This window comes from Dreissena polymorpha, chromosome 3 (assembly GCF_020536995.1).
Source record: "Dreissena polymorpha isolate Duluth1 chromosome 3, UMN_Dpol_1.0, whole genome shotgun sequence".
Classification (NCBI taxonomy): Eukaryota; Metazoa; Mollusca; class Bivalvia; order Myida; family Dreissenidae; genus Dreissena; species Dreissena polymorpha.
In genome coordinates this window covers 93,882,945-93,905,470 of record NC_068357.1, presented here as the reverse complement: position 1 = coordinate 93,905,470, position 22,526 = coordinate 93,882,945, and the positions used below count along the sequence as shown (strand labels likewise).

General features: G+C 37.5%; 2 protein-coding genes across 2 annotated transcripts in view; one reads left to right on the top strand and one right to left on the bottom strand.

Annotated features, from left to right (window-relative positions):
* LOC127875342 (cleavage and polyadenylation specificity factor subunit 2-like) overlaps nt 1-19,017 on the bottom strand; it is a 229,497-nt gene extending 210,480 nt beyond the window's left edge. The window contains exons 1-9 of the mRNA XM_052420339.1: nt 18,923-19,017; nt 16,642-16,814; nt 14,454-14,613; nt 13,257-13,362; nt 11,210-11,339; nt 10,512-10,633; nt 8,983-9,071; nt 7,890-7,988; nt 680-802 (exon numbers count right to left, since the gene is read on the bottom strand). Of these exons, the coding sequence (XP_052276299.1) occupies nt 680-802; nt 7,890-7,988; nt 8,983-9,071; nt 10,512-10,633; nt 11,210-11,339; nt 13,257-13,362; nt 14,454-14,613; nt 16,642-16,790 (978 nt within the window). The 5' untranslated portion in view covers nt 16,791-16,814; nt 18,923-19,017. The remainder of the gene's footprint in view (nt 1-679; nt 803-7,889; nt 7,989-8,982; nt 9,072-10,511; nt 10,634-11,209; nt 11,340-13,256; nt 13,363-14,453; nt 14,614-16,641; nt 16,815-18,922) is intronic.
* Nucleotides 19,018-19,042: 25 nt separating this feature from the next.
* Nucleotides 19,043-22,526, top strand: part of LOC127875341 (uncharacterized) — a 47,113-nt gene continuing 43,629 nt past the window's right edge. The window contains exon 1 of the mRNA XM_052420337.1: nt 19,043-19,253. Coding sequence (XP_052276297.1) covers nt 19,047-19,253 — 207 coding nt within the window. The 5' untranslated portion in view covers nt 19,043-19,046. The remainder of the gene's footprint in view (nt 19,254-22,526) is intronic.

The window sequence follows — 22,526 nt, the reverse complement described above, 5'->3', positions numbered from 1 at the left end:
CCTATGAAGTTTCATGATCCTAGGCATAAGCGTTCTTGAGTTATCATCCGGAAACCATTTTACTATTTCGGGTCACCATGACCTTGACCTTTGACCTAGTGACTTCAAAATCAATAGGGATCATCTGCGAGTCATGATCAATGTACCTATAAAGTTTCATGATCCTAGGCCTAAGCGTTCTTGAGTTATCATCCGGAAACTATCTGGTGGACAGACGGACATACTGATATTTCTCTATAACCACTGGAATGAATAAAATATAAAAAAAAATATTACAATTTTGACAATAATCCTACTGAGTCATACCAACCTTTTCTTGGAACAGCTGGGCAATACACTTAAATATTTTGATAATTGGCTAATCCTGTAACAAGACACTTTTTTCTCAATCAAACGCCTAGTTCTGGTTTTCTATGTAAGTATAGCTGCATAACAATTTAATGAGATAAATATCCTTATAATGACACTCCCTTTTCAACTTAACTACAGGGTAATTTAGTATAAAATTTTGGCAACAGTTGCCTTCATTTTTTACATTCAGTTCTTCTTTTATAGAGGAATTATCACATACATTCAAGGGGCCAAGCTTAAATTCAAGGGGCCTAAGACCTTAGGCTTTTTCTAATTTACATCCCTGTGATAACATGAAACTTTTCCCAACTAATACACAAAATTAAACCTTTGGTTCTGGAATTCTTCCAAGCTCTGACAGATTGTGGCACAGCTTCAGGTGCTTGAAGTGGTATGGGTTGCTACGGTGATCTTCAAAGGCTCGCATTATCTTGTCACTCATCCATTCCACCTGAAATGTTGACAACATGGACAGTCAGATACATGTTCTAATCAATCATTCATTCCAACTGAAATGTAGAGAACATGGACAGTTATAGACATACTGTTGTCACTCATACTATTAGCAGGAATGGAGTTAAAATCAACAGAAAGGGAGTGATCTGAATTACAATTTTTGTTTCTGTGTAAAATACAAATGCAATTTGTTTGTTTTTACTTTTTTCGTGGTTTTCAGCAGTATTCAAGTCATATCACAGCGGTAAGTTTACTGTGTCATACTTTTCCTATGTTTGCTGGTTTAGGAGTCCTAAGTGCCTTATTCTATGCCAGTATCTGACACTGCCCTACTTTTATCAGAGTCCTATGCCAATATCTGACACTGCCCTACTTCAATCAGAGTCCTATGCCAGGAACTGACACCGCCCCACTTGAATCAAAGTCCTATGCCAGAATCTGACACCGCCCCTACTTGAATCAGAGTCCTATGCCAGTATCTGACACTGCTCTACTTGAATCAGAGTCCTATGCCAGTATCTGACACCGCCCTACTTGAATCAGATTCCTTTGCCAGTATCCGACACTGAACTACTTTAATCAGATTCCTATGCTAGTATTTGAAAACGCTCTACTTAAATCAGAGTCCTATGCCAGTATCTGACACTGCTCTACTTGAATCAGAGTCCTATGCCAGTATCTGACACTGCTCTACTTGAATCAGAGTCCTATGCCAGTATCTGAAACTGCTCTACTTGAATCAGAGTCCTATGCCAGTATCTGACACTGCTCTACTTGAATCAGAGTCCTATGTCAGTATCTGACAACGCTCAACTTGAATCAAAGTCCTATGCCAGTATCTGACACCGCCCTTCTTGAATCAGAGTCCTATGCCAGTATCTAACACTGCTCTACGTAAATCAGAGTCCTATGCCAGTATCTGACACCACTCTACTTGAATCAGAGTCCTGTGCCAGTATCTGACACTGCTCTACTTAAATCAGAGTCCTTTGCCAGTATCTGACACTGCTCTACTTGAATCAGAGTCCTATGCCAGTATCTGACACCACCCTACTTGAATCAGAGTCCTATGCCAGTATCTGACACTGCTCTACTTAAATCAGAGTCCTATGCCAGTATCTGACACTGCTCTACTTGAATCAGAGTCCTTTGCCAGTATCTGACACTTCCCTACTTGAATCAGAGTCCTATTCCAGTATCTGACACCGCCCTAATTGAATCAGAGTCCTATGCCAGTATCCGACACTAAACTACTTAAATCAGAGTCCTATGTCAGTATTTGACACCGCCCTACTTGAATCAGAGTCCTAAGACAGTATCTGACACTTCCCTACTTGAATCAGAGTCCTATGTCAGTATCTGACAACGCTCAACTTGAATCAAAGTCCTATGCCAGTATCTGACACCGCCCTTCTTGAATCAGAGTCCTATGCCAGTATCTAACACTGCTCTACGTAAATCAGAGTCCTATGCCAGTATCTGACACCGCCCTACTTGAATCAGAGTCCAATGCCAGTATCTAACACCATTCTACTTGAATCAGAGTCCTTTGCCAGTATTTGACAACACCCCACTTCAATCAGAGTCCTATGCCAGTATCTGTCACTGCCCTACTTGAATCAGAGCTCTATGCCAGTATCTGACACTGCCCTACTTGAATCAGAGTCCAATGCAAGTATCTGACACTGCCCCACTTGAATCAGAGTCCAATTCCAGTATCTGACACTGCCCTACTTGAATCAGAGTCCTATGCCAGTATCTGACACCACCCTACTTGAATCAGAGTCCAATACCAGTATCTGACACCGCTCAACTTGAATCAGAGTCCTATGCTAGTATTTGAAACTGTCCTACTTGAATCAGAGTCTAATGCCAGTATCTGACACCGCCCTTCTTGAATCACAGTCCTATGCCAGTATCAGATACTGCCCCCACTTGAATCAGAGTCCTATGCCAGTATCTAACACCGCTCAACTTGAATCAGAGTCCTATGCCAGTATCTGTCACTGACCCCACTTGAATCAGAGTCCTATGCCAGTATCTAACACCACTCTACTTGAATCAGAGTCTTATGCTAGTATCTGACACTGCCCCACTTGAATCAGTCTTATGCCAGTATCTGACACTGCTCTCCTTGAATCAGAGTCCTATGCCAGTATCTGACAACGTTCAACTTGAATCAGAGTCCTATGCCAGAATCTGACAACGTTTAACTTGAATCAGAGTCCTATGCCAGTATCTGACACCGCCCCACTTCAATCAGAGTCCTATTCCAGTATCTGACACCACCCTACTTGAATCAGAGTCCTGTGCCAGTATCTGACACTGCTCTACTTGAATCAGAGTCCAATGCCAGTATCTGACACTTCTCTACTTGAATCAGAGTCCTTTGCCAGTATCTCACACTGCTCTACTTGAATCAGAGTCCTATGCCAGTATCTGACACCGCCCCACTTCAATCCGAGTCCTATGCCAGTATCTGACACTGCTCTACTTGAATCAGAGCCCTATGCCAGTATCTGACACTGCTCTACTTGAATCAGAGTCCTGTGCCAGTATCTGACACTGCTCTACGTAAATCAAAGTCCTATGCCAGTTTTTGACACCGCTCTACTTGAATCAGAGTTCTTTGCCAGTATCTGACACTTCCCTTCTTAAATCAAAGTCCTATGCCAGTATTTGACACCGCTCTACTTGAATCAGAGTTCTTTGCCAGTATCTGACACTGCTCTACTTGAATCAGAGTCCTATGCCAGTATCTGACACTGCCCCACTTGAACCAGAGTCCTATGCCAGTATCTGACACTGCCCTACTTGAATCAGAGTCTTATGCCAGTATCTGACACTGCCCTACTTGAATCAGAGTCTTATGCCAGTATCTGACACTGCTCTACTTGAATCAGAGTCCTATGCCAGTATCTGACACTGCCCTACTTGAATCAGAGTCTTATGCCAGTATCTGACACTGCTCTACTTGAATCAGAGTCCTATGCCAGTATCTGACACTGCTCTACTTGAATCAGAGTCCTATGCCAGTATCTGACACTGCTCTACTTGAATCAGAGTCCTTTGCCAGTATCTGACACTGCTCTACTTGAATCAGAGTCCTATGCCAGTATCTGACACTGCTCTACTTGAATCAGAGTCCTATGCCAGTATCTGACACTGCTCTACTTGAATCAGAGTCCTTTGCCAGTATCTGACACCGCCCTACTTGAATCAGAGGCAAGAGATTGGCTAAAAAATGATCAATTGACCAATCACCACACTAGTTATGTGGCCATGTTGGCAATCAAATCTGCCAACGGTTGTAATCTCATGACCAATCACAACACTACCTTTAGTTATATGGCCATGGTTTCAATCAAACCTGCCAAGCGTTGTAATCTATTAATCTTCCAACTGAGCTTACCAGCTCTTTATAATAAGATCTCAATGTTAGATTTTACGAGTATTGTGACACTATAAATATGATTAGGCTGAGGCACCCTGCTTTTTCATTGACATTACCTGTGACAGTTAAACAAAATACTATTCTCATGGTGCAGTAAAAGGCCTTATTAGCTCTGTAGGGCTTAGGCTTTCTCTAGTAACATATTACGCATGACATTAAAAAACTTCAATTCCCTTTTACAGCCTTGTGAAACACATTCCAACATAAATTTAAATGACACATGCATTAGCTACTGTCAACTTAATCATGATGATTAGTATTCAATTAACTAAATGTCAAATTTTCAGAGATCTGTGTTACTTATAATGTTGTATATTTTAAATAAATTGTAGATTGTTGAGTTTTAATGCAAAATATACTTAAGAAACTTCATTCAAACAGCACTGAAAATTCAAATATTTTGATTTTCTTTTCAATTACTATCATAGATAAAACACGTTCCTGTTTTTTTTCCTCTTTTGATTTACCCTGCAACACAAATGCACCATAAGCTCGAAATGTATCATTTCTTTTATAATAGCCGCTACATGCAATCAAACATTCAATAAATAAATACTTTTTGAGGGAGCATGCTGACAAGATGGACTTCATGTTGAATCTCATAATCAGTAAATAATAATTTAATTTGAATCTAATTTACCTTAATCTAATTGATGACAATCCCTAATTTAAATCTTTTAAGAATAAAAGAACTTTTGATTTAACATAACAGATGATGTGCCAACATGTTAAAAACTTGTAACATATAATTCAATTGAGAAAACAGAATCGTAACAAAATCAGCTTATTGCTGTCTCAAAGTAATTAATTAATAGTAGGAACATCACTCTTGTGTGTCAGACACAGGCAACAGGTTGTATGGACTCTAGCAACAATCTTGAGAAGAACAGAGCAGAATCTGATTAGGGTACTAGAATTTGATTTAGTGAAAAAAAACAATCATGGATTTAAATTGGCATGCATCTTTATTAGATTTATTGAAAACAATCATTCATTTCATTTACAATTCACTACATCTCTATAAGCATGACAAAATCAGAAAGGAAAAAAAATTGTGTTATTTTCACTGTTCAAATTTAATGTATTGGCTTTCCTGTTTAAGTGATGTACTTTTATTTTCATTAATATTTTAACTAAAGTTTAATTACTTGAATTAATGTACAGCCATAAACACTCATAAACAGTGGTAATAGTGATTCTCTTGAAATACATGCCACTATTTATATATATATATGTTTAATTATTTATTTATGTTATGCTTTCCGGTGGTTTATTGTGAAATATCAGTGAATTTAAACTGATAATTTCACTGTTTTAAACATTGAAAATTTTCAGTGAAAATTATCGATAATTTTCACTGTTTACTGTGAAGTGACGTCCTTTTTTTTATACCAAATGATGTCATTATTCCAGCGAAATTCTTTAGTTAAACTCTATAACAATGTATATAAACTGTGAAAAAAGCATAAAATAAAAAGAAAATGTGTTGGATTCGGTGGAATATTGATTTTAATTCACTTGTGATCATAGAAAAAATATATTTTCACTCATGGCTGCGCCACTGGTGAAAATATCATTTTCTATGATCACTCATGAAAGGTCACTGCGCCACTCGTGAAAATATCATTTTCTATGATCACTCATGAATTAAAATCGATAATCCACCGAATCCAACAAATATCCTCTCTCTCTCTATATATATATATATATATGTTCAGTTCTCTGTTTTGTGCATTTTCAAATTATATAAGTTTGTTTAATTCTTAAATCAGATTACAATTTTAACTTCTAACCAATAAATTAATATTAAACAAGACACATGAAGAACCAGTTTTCATATCTTAAGGTGACTTTAAATTAATAAAGACAAGTGAAAATCTTAAAGCATTCAATGCTTTGCTTTTACTAATGCTAGTATGAAACAAGAGATGTGTTTGTCAGAAACACAATGCCCCCTATTGAGCTGCTTTGAAGCCATATATTTTACCTTTGACCTTGAAGGATGATCTTGATCTTGACCTTTCACCACTCAAAATGTGCAGCTCCATGAGATACACATGCATGCCAAATATCAAGTTGCTATCTTCAATATTGCAAAAGTTATGACCAAGGTTAAAGTTTTGGGACACACACAATGAATGAATGACTGACTGACTGACTGACACAGTGACAGACAGACAGGCCAAAAACAATATACCACGATCTTTTGATCCGGGGGCATAAAAATCACGTTGTCATTCACAGTCATTCACCACTGATTTACTGAATAGCATGAAACAAAATTGTATTATAACCTACGATCTGAACACATAGTACAATTATATAAAATTGTAATCAAATCTGACTAGCTCAATTCATCAAAGACACGACGCCGCTACATAACAAAACTCAACCTGAATGAAAACACTACGAACATCGAATTGCTAAAAGAACACCACATAACGACCATTTGGCCATATGTCTAACCTGTGACTTGGCAAACTCTACAACATTAAAGCTGACGTCTCACCTGTGACTTGGCAAACTCTACAACATTAAAGCTGACGTCTCACCTGTGACTTGGCAAACTCTATAACATTAAAGCTCACGTCTGACCTGTGACTTGGCAAACTCTACAACATTGAAGCTGATCTCTAACCTGATACTTGGCAAACTCTACAACGTTGAAGCTGACCTCTAACCTGATACTTGGCAAACTCTACAACGTTGAAGCTGACCTCTAACCTGATACTTGGCAAACTCTACAACGTTGAAGCTGACCTCTAACCTGATACTTGGCAAACTCTACAACGTTGAAGCTGACGTCTCACCTGTGATTTGACAAACTCTACAACATTAAAGCTCACATCTGACCTGTGACTTGGCAAACTCTACAACATTGAAGCTGATCTCTTACCTGCGACTTGACAAAATCTACAACGTTGAAGCTGACATCTAACCTTTGACTTGGCAAACTCTACAACATTGAAGCTGACCTCTCACCTGTGACTTAACAAACTCAACAACGTTGAAGCTTTCATCTAACCTGTGACTTGAAAAACTCTACAACGTTGAAGCTGACCTCTAACCTGTGAATTGGCAAACTCTACAAAGTTGAAGCTGATGTCTCACCTGTGACTTGACAAACTCTACAAGGTTAAAGCTGACATCTAACCTGTGACTTGAAAAACTCTACAACGTTGAAGCTGAATTCTAACCTCTGACTTGGCAAACTCTACAACATGCAAAGCTGATGTCTTACCTGTGACTTGGCAAACTCTACAACATTGAAGCTAACCTCTCACCTGTGACTTGGCAAACTCTACAACGTTGAAGCTGATGTCTCACCTGTGACTTGGCAAACTCTACAACGTTGAAGCTGATGTCTCACCTGTGACTTGGCAAACTCTACAACGTTGAAGCTGATGTCTCACCTGTGACTTGGCAAACTCTACAACGTTGAAGCTGATGTCTCACCCGTGACTTGGCAAACTCTACAATGTTGAATATGATGTCTCACCTGTGACTTGGCAAACTCTACAAAGTTGAAACTGATTTCTCACCTGAGACTTGGCAAACTCTACAACGTTGAAGCTGACCTCTGACCTGTGACTTGGCAAACTCTACAACGTTGAAGCTGATGTCTCACCTGTGACTTGGCAAACTCTACAACGTTGAAGCTGACATTGTTCAGAAGAGCCAGGGAGTAGGTTGTCAACCCAGACTCTGTACTTCTCCACATCTGATCCTGGAACAGTGAATACTTCGATCAATTTTAAGGACCAAAAATTTGGCTTTAATTCTCACAGCCAACAATTTTATAGCAATATTTTACCCCCAAATACCACCCACCCCTTCCCCACCATTAAGAAAGATAACAATCAAAAATTGAAAATTTAACATTTGAGTTTCATTCCTGACAACAAGTATTCAAATTCTATTTTAGAACTGCTTGTGTATACATTCTATAAGGATATCTTTATAACATAACTATGTGTCAATTAATTTCACTATCTCCAATATTCCCACTGATAAGGTATTCAACAAAAAACTTCCCCCTGGATGGTCCCCAGCTCGATTTCCCAGGAGTCAGAAAACACCCAGTAAATACAGTCCTATTACTACCAATGACACCCAGTAAATACAGTCCTATTACTACCAATGACACCCAGTAAATACAGTCCTATTACTACCAATGACACCCAGAAAATACAGTCCTATTACTACCAATGTGTTATTGTAACTTATTTATAAATCGTAGAAACTGGGCTCCATGCGAGTGTAACATTTTGTTGTTCAAGATTGTTAATCATTGATTGTTTAAGAGACCTCAGAGTCCAACACGAACTAAGAAAATTCAATGAAGATTTAGTTGCTGATAAACAAACATCTTGAAACAATTACTTTCATCTGAATATATTTCAAAAAAAAGGTTTGCAAATTGAAATAAACATTGTATTGTTTGTCACAAACAAGAACAATACCACAAACACTTTTGTCAGATACTAAATGGTAAATAATATGGAATGATTAGGTCAACAGGCATGAAAAAAAGTGTCTTGCAAATCTACCTTACATGGCGCTTTCAAGTGTTAAGTTACTTGCTTTAATAATCTTGAAGTATTTTTGTTCACAACATGTATGTAGACGAATTGATGCACGGACCAACTAATTGAAAACTGAACAAAGAGATTCCATAAAAATCCCCAATTGCTGCTATACATGAACGCAGCTTTTCATACCAGTAACTGTGCAAGCTCAAGCATTCGACCTGCGGTGTCCACAGCTATCATCACGTTCCCATCACGTCTCATGGTCTGCAAGATGGTTGCTGGAATAAACAGCAATAAAACAATTCATAGGTTTTAATAATTAAATGAAAACGACGACATTTAAAGACTATTTCTTCATTAAAGGCTTAATTTCCAATCCTTAGATACTGATGAGCAGCAAACAGCATAAAACCTGAACAGACTGCGGGTTAATTGCAGACTGTTCTGTTTATATGCTGTTTGTACAAAGCCATTTTCACTTTGCTTCTTAAGGGAAAGGGTTAAGGGTCATGCAGGTACCTGACATCATTTGTAGCCTCTTTTCCTGTATATTCGGCCACTTAGAGAGTTTCATTGACTTACTATACTAAACATAAACAATTTAACCACAAGGGAGATGGTAAATTAGTTTGTTTATGTCTTAATAACAAAAAAAGACAAAATTACATGCATATCAGATTATTTCTTAGCAACAGGCAACTACTTTTAATTAAGGCATGCTTGAAGCTGTGATTTGTTCATGCATTTCCTATCAATCAGTTAAGTCACCATTTGGAATGGAAAATCAAAACTTATGAAATAATTTTGTTAATAAATATTAAATGAATCTTAATGACAAATAGACACCGATAAACTGTTAAAAGTTAAAATTTTCCAAGTATTGGCAAATCCACATGTGCAGAAAATTTTACTAAATTTTACCAATTTTTTTTCCAACAAAATATATAATTCACACATAATGAACCAAAAAATAACACGTAGGTGATAAAATTTTCTAAAATACATACCTCAAGTTTTATCAGAAATATTTCATTAATATCAAAAATATCACAGTGGCCAAATCTACAGGATTGGATAAACTAGATGAAAGAAGGATGATAAATAAACCTTGTTTCGTGTTCATATCTTTACTTTATAACTGGTTTCAGTATTTGCCAACAGACATATGGCCTGCTGAAGAGCGTAAGGGACTGACAGGCAGACACAGCACGCACCTATAGCCTAATTAGAATATTAAGTTTCATGATAATATATTATCTACTTATGCATAATTATTTGAGTCGTGTTCTGAGAAAACTGGGCTTAATGCATGTGCATAAAGTGTCTTCACCATAAAAGCGGAAAGTGTCATCCCTGATTAGCCTGTGCGGACTGCACAGGCTAATCTGGGACGACACTTTACGCACATGCATTAAGCCCAATTTTTTCAGAACAAGAAACATTTTATTAAGTGAAAAACAAAAAGTCATCCTCACATTGTCCTTTGAAAGTGTATTATACAAGTATTTTAAGTACTTGTTGAGGAATCTAAGGATCAAGTTATATGGATGAAGGGAGATATAGATAAGGGTAGCTCTTCACTGTGCAACATCAATACCAAGAACTTACCCACCAGTTGAACATCCCTCATTCAAAATTTAGTGGATTGCGACCTAAAACTAACTCAATTATGGCCCCTTTTCTCGTGTGCAATTAGTGGTCTGTGACCTAGAACTTACTCATGAGTTGTTCGTCCCTCATGCGACGTCTGGACTGGTTGTAGTTGGCATTGAAGGCATCTGTGATCATCAGATGAGGACGAGAAAAGTACTTTGCTTCCAGAATGCAGCCATTGAGATGTCTGGAAAAAAATAAAGGTGTAAAAGAAAAGCAAACATTGATTGTAAAATAGCTCTGCCTCTCATTGAGCCAAATGCAATCTTGGCACTTGACAAAGTTTGGCACTTGATAAAGTTATTATGAAGTAAAACATTCAAGAAAAGTTTAATGAAGATCAAATGGATACTGTTGCTTTCAGAGATTGGATAAAAGGACAACTTTGAATGTGTCTATAGGACATGGCTGTCCCTAGATTGTGCTTTTGTCTTAAAACTCCATTTATGCCAGATTGTTTTATAAAGTTGTTAAACGAGAGCACTGAATGAAATTTTTATCAAAACTGAAATATAATTGGTCCAGCTTTCGCGAGCAATGATACTCATTAACTGAATTTCTGATCAACCATTTATACATTCAAAATCATACCTTTGTGCTTGTTTAAGAACACAGTAGCAATAAAAACAAAAAAACATATACATATTGTATAAATATGGATAATATATCTTGGTGAACATGTCGTTTGTCATGTTAACTGTCTAAACATTCATCAACTGTGCTCTAAATACATCTTGGGGAGAAAAGTCTGCAGCCTTAGTACCTCTCCTTCTTGTGATTATAGTCTATGGCATAAACAATCTCCTCCTCGCCATCCTTGAGAATCTTCCAGATAGTTCCACCAATCATATGACCTGCCGGCAGGGGCGTAATCTGCAGACCATGGCCCTTGCCTTGAAAATAAGACGGGAAATGTTATAGAGGCCTTGTTTAGTGTTCTATGGTCCTTTATCTGTTTTGGGAGATGTCTGCTTATGTGGCCATTTTTGTTTCAGTCATTCAGAGGCATTGAATACAGAAACAGCTTCAGTGTTTCATTTCGAACAAGAGATGTGTTTGTCAGAAACACAATGCCCCCTATTGCACCGCTTTGAAGCCATAAATTTGACCTTTGACCTTGAAGGATGACCTTGACCTTTCACCACTCAAAAGTTATGACCAAGGTTAAAGTTTTGACGCCACTTTGAAGCCATATATTTGACCTTCCTTGAAGAATGACCTTGACCTTTCACCACTCAAAATATGCATCTCCATGAGATACACATGTATGCCAAATATCAAATTGCTCTCTTCAGTATTGCAAAAGTTATTCAATATTGCAAAACTTTAACCAAGGTTAAAGTTTTCCACAGAATGACAGACAGACAGGCCAAAAACAATATACCCCCGATCATTCAATCCAGGGGCATAAAAACAAAATAATAAAAAATCATGTGATCCACCGCTTAAAGCCTTATCTTAAGACCATGGCCCTTGTCTGAAACATATCAAAAGACTTGAAATAGAGGAGTTTTTACGGTTCTATGGTCCTTTAGCAGTTTCAGGCCATGTCTGCTTTGGAGACCTTTTCTGTTTTTGAACTTCAAAGGAATGAAATACTGGAAAAGCTTAAGTGTTTCATTTTTTGCAGAAAAAAATAATAATTTATCAAAACACATTTGTATCTGTGCATGTTTTTTAGACAATTTTGGAAATCATTTTAAATGTAATAGAGCTTTGTCACAAACATGACTAATTTCCTCACACCACTTTGTCAGCTTTGTTCCAGCGCAAATAACTCAGGAATCTGTGAATCACTGAAACAAGAGTCTTGAATATCTACGTCTGTGAATCACTGGGCATGAAACAAGAGTCTTGAATATCTACGTCTGTGAATCACTGGGCATGAAACAAGAGTCTTGAATATCTACACTTCATGCTGTGAATCACTAGGCATGAAACAAGAGTCTTGAATATCTACACTTCATGCTGTGAATCACTGGGCATGAAACAAGAGTCTTGAATATCTACACTCTGTGAATCACTGGGCATGAAACAAGAGTCTTGAATCACTGGGCATGAAACAAGAGTCTTGAATATCTACACTTCATGCTGTGAATCACTGGGCATGAAACAAGAGTCTTGAATATCTACACTTCATGCTGTGAATCACTGGGCATGAAACAAGAGTCTTGAATATCTACACTTCATGCTGTGAATCACTGGGCATGAAACAAGAGTCTTGAATATCTACAATCTGTGAATCACTGGGCATGAAACAAGAGTCTTGAATATCTACACTTCATGCTGTGAATCACTGGGCATGAACCAAGAGTCTTGAATATCTACACTTCATGCTGTGAATCACTGGGCATGAAACAAGAGTCTTGAATATATCACTGGGCATGAAACAAGAGTCTTGAATATATCACTGGGCATGAAACAAGAGTCTTGAATATATCACTGGGCATGAAACAAGAGTCTTGAATATATCACTGGGCATGAAACAAGAGTCTTGAATATCTACACTTCATGCTGAAAAATTGCAATTCAAACTCATGACCAACAATGTATGCACACTGACTTATGGACCCACAAAACCAACCAACAGTGTAGTGTGACTGGTATAAACTTTGTCTTAAACTTAGATTGCTGGCTGTATAACAAGGTGTATTACCTTTCACATTACTAAAAATGTTAGAAGTCTTGGCAATTTAGAAGAAAAGTCCAAGCTATGTAAATAATAAAACAATGATTAATGCAAAGTGATAAACCAATTGTGTGCAAAACAGGCCAAACTATGCTAATGTCAACTAGCAGGTATTTCACACCTGATAGGCTGATGGTCTGTGAGTACTTCAACTGAATTATCTTGTCGAAGGCAACGTCCACATCATCCAGGGTGAACATTATAAAGTCCTCAGAGTTGTTCCTTGACTGAAATTGATGACACAAAATATATTGAAATGTGTCTCAAACGCTTAACCCCCAACAAGAACTGTTTGGACAAAGACAAATCCACTGTATATTCTACAGTGGACAAAAAGACAAGGGGCCAAACTGGTCGCAGTCAATATTAATTCCATAAAGATCATCTACACAGAGGGGATGAGCTATCACTCTTTTGGAACTTTACATTCTGTATAGGAAAAAAAAAAGAAGTGAAAGGATGAAATAAATCCACTCGGTAGTTTTAAAGGTGATCAAATCAAGTACATATGTACAAACATAGGGAACAGTCTAACACTAAGTGGGGGCATACAAACCACAAACAAATGACATATATTCTTAAATCTTTGTACAACACTAGTTTAATATGAAGTATGATAATGCAGTTGTAATGACCATGTTCATTGCACAGAGCAACAGCATTGAAAGTTGTTGAGTGCTTGTGATTTGCATTACAAAAACCGCTTCTGTATACTAAAATGTTAAGTTGATCTGAAAGTATATTTGAAAATTATGATAATATGCTCATTCCAAGCATGTTCCTATGTTTCAGAACTGCTTTAAAGAAAGTGTGTTAGTAATTTTCTCCAAGCAAAACATAATATAACAAGGCTATTGTCAAGCAATATGGTCCCCTACCAGCTCCACCATTGTCAGAAATTCCACCATTTTCAGAATTTTTTATTTTTTGGTTGCCATAGCAACCACAATTTTTTGACGTAGGAACAAAATGAAATGACATGCATAATGTCCATATTGCCATCTATCCATGTTGCAAGTTTCATGAAAAAATATTAAGAACTTTTAAAGTTTTCGCAGGATCCAAAAAAGTGTGACAGACAGAGAGACAGACAGACAGACTCACAGACGCACAAAGCGCAAACCATAATTCCCCTCTGGTGAAACCAGTAGGGGACAAAAACCTGATAAAAAGGAACACACCTTAAAAAACCTTGAATTTTGAGTATAGAAATTATGAGAAACTATTGAAACTACCAAACATTCTAAGCAACACCACCAAAATCAAAGGCCATGAAGTTTTCAAGTTGAAATCATGAAGAAAATCCCCGCTTTTATACCTGAAAGAGGTCATACATGAACATCTGTCCCATCTTGTAGACGGGAACAGTGGCATACACAGGACAGGTGAGGCCACACTTGCCGACCAGGTACGGTAGAGCACCGAGATGCAGGTGGTCCGGATAGGTCAGCAACACAGCATCTATCTTGTGCAAGTGCCTGGACAAAATATATTCTACATCACAGCGCATGAATGTTACATGTAGGTACCAGGCCCAATACAAAGCCTTAAAATAAGAACCCTACTATTTGCTTTCCTTTAGATTTTCCCTATCTAACAAACTTCAGACCTTAATCAACACAACTTTTTCTGCAGTTTGCAATAAAGATTACAGTAATTTCACTCCTTATATGTTGCAAAATTCCTTTTCTATGAGGTTTACAGACAGTCATGAAGATAAAAGGTGCCTATGTGCCATCTTATCTTAATCTGTGTGGCCATCAGGCTTAGACCTCAATTTCTGTCTTCCAACAAACTGTATTATTTCAGCAAGTGGCACCTTACTCAAAAACTGTCAAAAGTATATGAAACCTTGAAAAGCCTTTTAATTGGAGGTTAGTCTTGTGCAAATGTTTTGGTCAATTGCCTTAGGGAATTTTCGTCAACCAGATTTTATTAGTTTAATCCGGTTGTAAGCATTGTTCAGTTGTCATCAGACAAGCGCAACAGGGCGGAATTCTGTTTAAATAGCATTGTAAAAAAAATAACAAGAAACCGTCAAGGACGGGTGATGCTCCCCAAAGTTTTTTTTTGTCACAATATTGCACTATATATTCAGATAAAAGGAAACGTCTTGAGGGGCATTACTTTGGACAAAATAATACGATGGATGGTTTAGCAACTTAAAAATTTCAAAGGGCCATAACTCTCTATATAAATCATCAAACCAGAACCCAAAAATAACATGCGCATCTCCTCAAGGTAGTTAAGCTTCCCATAGAGCTTCATTATATTCCAGTCAGTAGTTGGGGAGAAATAGCCCGGACAAGAATTGCACTATATGTACAGTTTATAGAAAATTTCAAAGGGCCATAACTCTGTGAAAAATCATCCGACCGGAACCTGCTGATAAGATGCACATCTCTTCTTGGTAGTGAAGCTTCCCATAAAGTTTCATTGAATTCCCGTACTAAGTTGCTGAGAAATAGCTCGGACAAGAATTGCACTATATATACAATGGAAACTTTCAAAGGGCCATAACTCTGTGAAAAATCATACGACGAGAACTAGCTGATAATATGCACATCTCCTCTTGGTAGTGAAGCTTCCCATAGAGTTTCATTGAATTCCGGTCATTAGTTGCTGAGAAATAGCCCGGACAAGAATTGCACTATATATACAGTTAATGGAAAATTTCAAAGGGCCATAACTCGGTGAAAAATAATCCGACCAGAACCCGCTGATAATATGCACATCTCCTCTTAGTAGTGAAGCTTCCTATAAAGTTTCATTGAATTCCGGTCATTAGTTGCTGAGAAATAGCCCGGACAAAAATTGCACTATATGTACAGTTAATTAAAAATTTCAAAGGATAATAACTCTGTGAAAAATCATCCGACCAGAAGCCGCTGATATTATGCACATCTCCTCTTGGTAGTGAAGCTTCCCATAAAGTTTCATTGATTTCCAGTCATTAGTTGCTGAGAAATAGCCTGGACAAGAATTGCACTATATTGACAATTAATGGAAATTTTCAAAGGGCCATAACTCTGTTTAAAATCATCCGACCAGAACCCGCTGATAATATGCACATCTCCTCTTGGTAGTGAAGATTCCCATAAAGTTTCATTGAATTACGGTCATTAGTTGCTGAGAAAAAGCCCGTACAATAATTGCACTATATGTACAGTTAATGGAAAATTTCAAAGGGTCATAACTCTGTGAAAAATCATCCGACCAGAACCCACTGATAATATGCACATCTCCTCTTGGTAATGAAGCTTCCCATAAAGTTTCATAAAATTCCGGTAATTAGTTACTGAGAAATAGCCCGGACAAAAATTGTGCACGAACGGACAGACGAAGCGGCGACTATTTATTTTGGGGGAGCATAAAAAACTACCTAATTGACTCCAACATTTATTAAGTGACCCTTAATGACCAGATTCCTGTGACCCCTGAATATTTTGTCTAAATGTGGTTGTCGTATGTCTCTGAGCATTATTAAGGGGAAATTTCTCTTAAACCTTTTAATCTCCTTGATAATGCCCATACTGAAGTCCTCATCCCAGCCACAGTCAAGCAGGAATCGGTACTCATCCACCTGCAGCAGGTAACACGGGGGGCTCTCATCCTGTGCCCCAGAGAGCGGTTGGAGTCGTATAATAGATGTCATATTGGCAGGTCAACGTTGGCACAACTGAAATTGTAAAATTGAATATTGTATTTCGGTAATCAAACCTTCGAATTTGTAAATGGTTGTTGGCAGCCCATAAGATAAACAAGAGCGCCGACGACATTGAACGTCCATTGGCAAAATACCGGGAAGTTTCTGCTGAAGTAAATGTTAAAGTAACAGTTGACTTAATGAAAATCTTAAAGGCTATCAAAAAGAAAAGCTTTTTTTAGAATAAGTACACATAAATGAAACAAGTGCAGAAATATTGCAAACCATCCTATATCAATCGGAAAATCAGAAATATTATCAATGAAAATCGGTATTTTGCAAGCAAGTAAATGTCCGGATGTTAATGTTATTTCTGATTGGCATATTATTTATGCTAGTATTTTAATTAACCTTAGCATTACTTCATTACTATTTACGAGACTGAACAACCTTTTCATTCTAAAGGTAAGATCAAAGTTATATCTTTGTTTTTCATGTTTTGTTACTATTCATAACACTGTTACGATTGCTTCCTTTTCATTTAATCAGGAAGGTAAAATTCTTTGTTGTTGTTATATTTATGCAAAATATTACATGCACGCTATATTTCTGAGTACACATTATGCAGTTTTAAATCCTTATTAAAATTATAAAAATAATTACAAATTATTTCAAGATTATTATCAAAACACTGTAATTTGACCCCCTCTCTTGCGGCTGCCCAAAATGGCAAGGTAAAAATGTTTTCCGTCAAAAGTACGTTGACGTATTCAAACTTGTTATGTCCCGATCATGAAGGGGATGTGCTACCACTGCGCCACACTGCCAGTCTACTGCTGCAGCAAAACATAACATCTGTAACAGAGGTCTGCCTATCTTACGGAGGAGTCTGGATCAGATAGACGATGTATCACGATTGATTTTCGTTGTGAAAATTTGCAATAATTAGGTCGTTCCGCTAAGACATTTCGCAGCGAGCTAAGTCAAGTTATAGAGAATTATAACATGAAATAAACATTAGTTGCTTTCCTGCTGATATGGCTTGAAAGTGAGCGCCATTTGAAAAATTAGTACAAGTAATAAAGGATATAAAACGGTCAAAAAGATGCCTGGGCATAGACGTCACCATCTTGACTAACACGTGATTTTGCCAATAATATAATTGTCTTACGAACGATGTTTGTTTTATCTTCTAACAACTTTTATTCAGGAAAATGGCAGTAGAAAAATGCACTAAAAATGGTGTTCAGGGTTTTTTTTGGCCCGATTTTATAGCCGAAATTCAGCTATGTTCCCAATCCCAAAAAGTATACTTTTTTCCCAAAATGTGGCAAAAAATTCCCAATTTTTTTTCTTTTTTTTTAGAAAGAAGTCTTATGCGTATTTTATCTCAATTTCAATTCAATTTCATCTAACAAAGTATTATATGATTTTGTTCTTTTAATTTGAATGATTATAAAGAGTTATATCGAATTTAGTATTTCCCTAATCAGTGGACTTTTCATGTTGAAAAAAAGGCTAATGAATTTATTTTCCCAATTTCATGAAAATGCCAATAAAATTCCCAATTCCAAAGCCATGGGCTATCTTCCCAAAAAGTGGAACAAAAAACCTGGTGTTAGAATTCTCAGAAGAAAATCTTCCAAAAATAGTTTCTGAGTGAAAAAAATGTAAGAATGAGAAAATTCTATTTTAATTATCTGATCTATTTAGTCTGCCAACATTCTACTACATCCAGGCATTTCACCACAATTTTTTCATTTAACCACGTGCACAGAATTTTTAAAGTGTGGTTAGTAAGTTCATTGGCGTAAAAGTCCATTGGCCACCATGGACAACTAGTAACTACAGTCAATTACCAACATAAACTATTTGACATAGGTAAAAGGTACTTTATACACTTTTCAAGCTATGTCTTCAAACTTGGTCCGATTGATGTTAATTAAAAGCTCAGCATAAAATTGATACATCACTATCTTATACATCCGAATTACTGTACAAAGACGAATATGTTGATACTATGTAATTCTGAAATTAAGAGCAGGGCATAATGAATCGCATATTAGAAAGGGCAACATTGAAACACTCAACAAATACACAAGAACAAACAAGAAATTATGTAAATAAAATATTGTAATCACTTCGAGGATCTAAATATTTGACTTAAAGGTTCATTTCATGCGGGCCGCCATGATTACAATCAAGCATCTGTAATTTTGATAGTGAGTCAAGAACACTTCATGACACAGAGCGAGATTTGATCACATGACCTCAACATGGCGGATTAAGAAGGAAACTTCTGACCAACTACAATTTCGTCGATTTATTTTTGTAGTGGACCTTCACGAAGAAGGAACGATGATTTATCTTTTGTACCTTTCTATTGGTGCGGCAACATTATGTTTCGCAATTCTTGGATTTCTGAAGTACATTTCCATCAGCAAGATGAGGATAGACAGCAGAGATCAAAGAGTAAGATATGCATCTAGCAATAGCCAATATATGGGTTTTGCATGATTGCGTTATTGTGGGATTGTGTGTGAAATGCAATTTTTTCGTTCCGCATGCAATCTTCAAACTAGAAATGGCGTGGCAGAGGCCGACACGTATCCCCACACCGCATGTTTGACCCAGGGGGCGCCCCAGGTTTGATAATGGGACCATGCATAGTTGAGATTGACCGTATTGTCATAAGATATGTTCAGTATCAATTTGAAGTAAGTCGGTGTAGAAATGAAGAATTTATAGTAAAAGGCAATTTTGGGTGGGCGTGGTCTATGTGGGCGAGGGCGCCCCAGGGTTGGTAATGGGGCCGTGCATAATTGAGATTGACCGTATTGTCATAAGAGATGTTCGGTATCAATTTGAAGTAAATTGGTGTTGAAATGAAGAAGTGATAGTAAAAGGCAATTTTGGGTGGGCGGGGGCGCCCCAGGGTTGTAGTCCATATAAACAGACTCCCAGAGCCTTTGATAATTTTTGCTATGGCGCCTCTGGGAGTCCATATGCACCCCTTCTTAAACATGGGTGCAGTTCAGGGCACGGAATCTATGCGCTTCACTAAACAGATGTTGTTCCAGACAAATTGAGGAAAATAATGAATAAACTTCAAAAACATGTTAAATTAACCTGAATGGCAACCTACAGATGTTATCCTTTGCATGCACCCTATAAAAACACGACGATGTTTCAACACACATTTCTCGCTGACATGTTTATGTTAAATTTGAAACAGTGTTTTCTGTATAGAAAACCACATTGTTATCGACTTTAATAGGCTCCATCACATAACCCGACGTGCAAAATATTGGTGTACTGCGACCTTACCAATATTGGGTCAATTTTCCAATATGGCGGATACAGCGTATGAAAGAAAAACTAAGTCAATAAAAAGCAATTATTTTTTGCTTTAATGGTACCATTTGGATGAGTTTGTGGTTTAGACAGGTAAACTTGTAATAAGTTCTTGCAGTTTCAGTGTTCCTTAACCCTTGCATTGTTGATAATATTTTGCACCCATGGACAAGAGAGAGTGCATTGCAACTCTCAGCAAACCATTGGGTTATAAAGCTGAGAGTTGAATTATTGCAACTACCCAGGGTTGGTAATGGGGCCATACATAGTTGAGATTGACCGTATTGTCATAGGAGATGTTCAGTATCAATTTGAAGTATTAATAAATGGGTGTAGAAATGAAGAAGTTATAGTAAGTGCTTTCCACAGGATTTTTGCCAGGTGCCCCGGGGCTGATAGGGGTGGTTCGGGAGGGGTGTCCCCGCCCGACGTTGATTTTTTTATAATTTAACATGTCAATTGACATTCTGTGGTGCGTTATAACCCAAAGAAAAACAGCTTCAAAAGACGTCATTCGATGCGCTATGACTCTTCAAGAAAATCCCCAAGTCATATAAATATATATATATATTTTTTAATTGTTTTAAAACTTTCCAGCATAGATATTAAAATCCCGACTCGAACGATTCCCCAATACATCTGTTTCAACCCGACTCTATTACTTTATACTTACTACTTTTCAAATTTCTATTTATGTCTACGTGTTACTCCCGAGCAATCAATTCTGACTATAACTGAAAGGGATTTATATATTAACCGATATAAATCCTGTTTATTCCGTTTTTATAGATCACTTTCTGGTAAATATTTACGATAAAAGCTCTCAATTATTTCTTCAACACAAACCTTGCCATTTTTCTATAGTATCAAATAAATTTTAAGTGACTATTTATAGATTTGATGAAATATTGCCTCTGAACTAGTGTCATCCGCTGACGTGTTGTGTGCTTGTTAAAACGCTCAATACACGCACGCTTTATATGCAAATGACGCAACGTTGTACATGCTGCATAATTTCCGCGTTCTTTTTAATTGAGAAAAAGATTCGACACAAAATAAATTTGCCCTGCTAGTTTGAAGCAAGAATATTTCAACGTTGTGGTAACATTTACATTCGGAAGTGTGTTTGGGATTAAGTATGTTTCGGATTAAAAACGCGTTAATCGACTTACGGGAATGGGTTTCGGATTACAAATTTAATTATTCCCATTTTAGATTTCAACAAATATTAACAGTTGCGTTATGAATTCAACGAAAATTTGTTTAAACACTTTAGGAGTCGATTAAATGTTTTGACAGAATTATGCATGAAATTCACGTTGTCCACAAGGATTACGGCCGGTTGCCATCATTAGTCTTCTAAGTAACTGGCTAAGATTTCTGTGGCAATTACATGAACGTCACGAGTCGTCTGCATGATTTAACTGCAGGTATTGCCTGCCTACTGCTGACGCTCATACAAAGTGTGCCAATTGGCCAATATTGATTTTCTAATACAGCGCCGCTCCGCCTTTAGGCAAGCTTTAGTTGGGTAAAGGGACAAAGGATCGTAAATCGGCTTTCAAAATTTTCGGCGAAGTCGATATCGCTTTGATCTTAAGCTGCAATAACTGTCAGAATACACTGATCGGAAAATTTCAGGCGCCCCGGATACTCTTGATTTCGAAATTCAAGCGACCTGCTGAGGGACCGTTAAATTGCCTGTGGAGAGCACTGAAGGCAATTTTGGGTGGGCGTGGTCTATGAGGGCGGGGCGCCCCAGGGTTGGTAATGGGGCCATGCATAGTTGAGATTGACCGTATTGTCATAAGAGATGTTCAGTATCAATTCAAAGTAAATGGGTGTAGAAATGAAGAAGTTAATGTAAAATAACATAAAAAAATGAGTGAAAAATCTCTGACCTGGCCCAACCCCAACCCCCATACCTTTTGACCCAGGGGTCAGATCAAAATTCCAAATAGTGCAGGGTCGCACATATGCTTATAGCTACCATGTGTGTAAGTTTCAAGGTTCTAGTGCTTATAGTGTAGGAGGAGATAGTGGCCAGGACGGACGAACGGACAGACGGCGGAGATAACCACAATATCCCCACGCTTTTCAAAAAGCGTGGGGATAATAAACATCCCACAAATATTAAGGGGATCCAACTTTTGCATGTAACACTTGTTTCCCTACTTGTGTGAAAGGAAATTTATTGTTTGTCATTTAATCTTAAAATTAACGTGCCACAAATATCCATGAGGATACCACATTCTGGGTGAAACAGTTGTCCCCACCTCAAATGAAAATTTCAAACTGTTAGGTCAATGGTCAAATTTAATTGTAATACTAGAAATGGCACGGCAGAGGCCGATGCGTATCCCCATGCCGCATGTTTGACCCAGGGGGCGC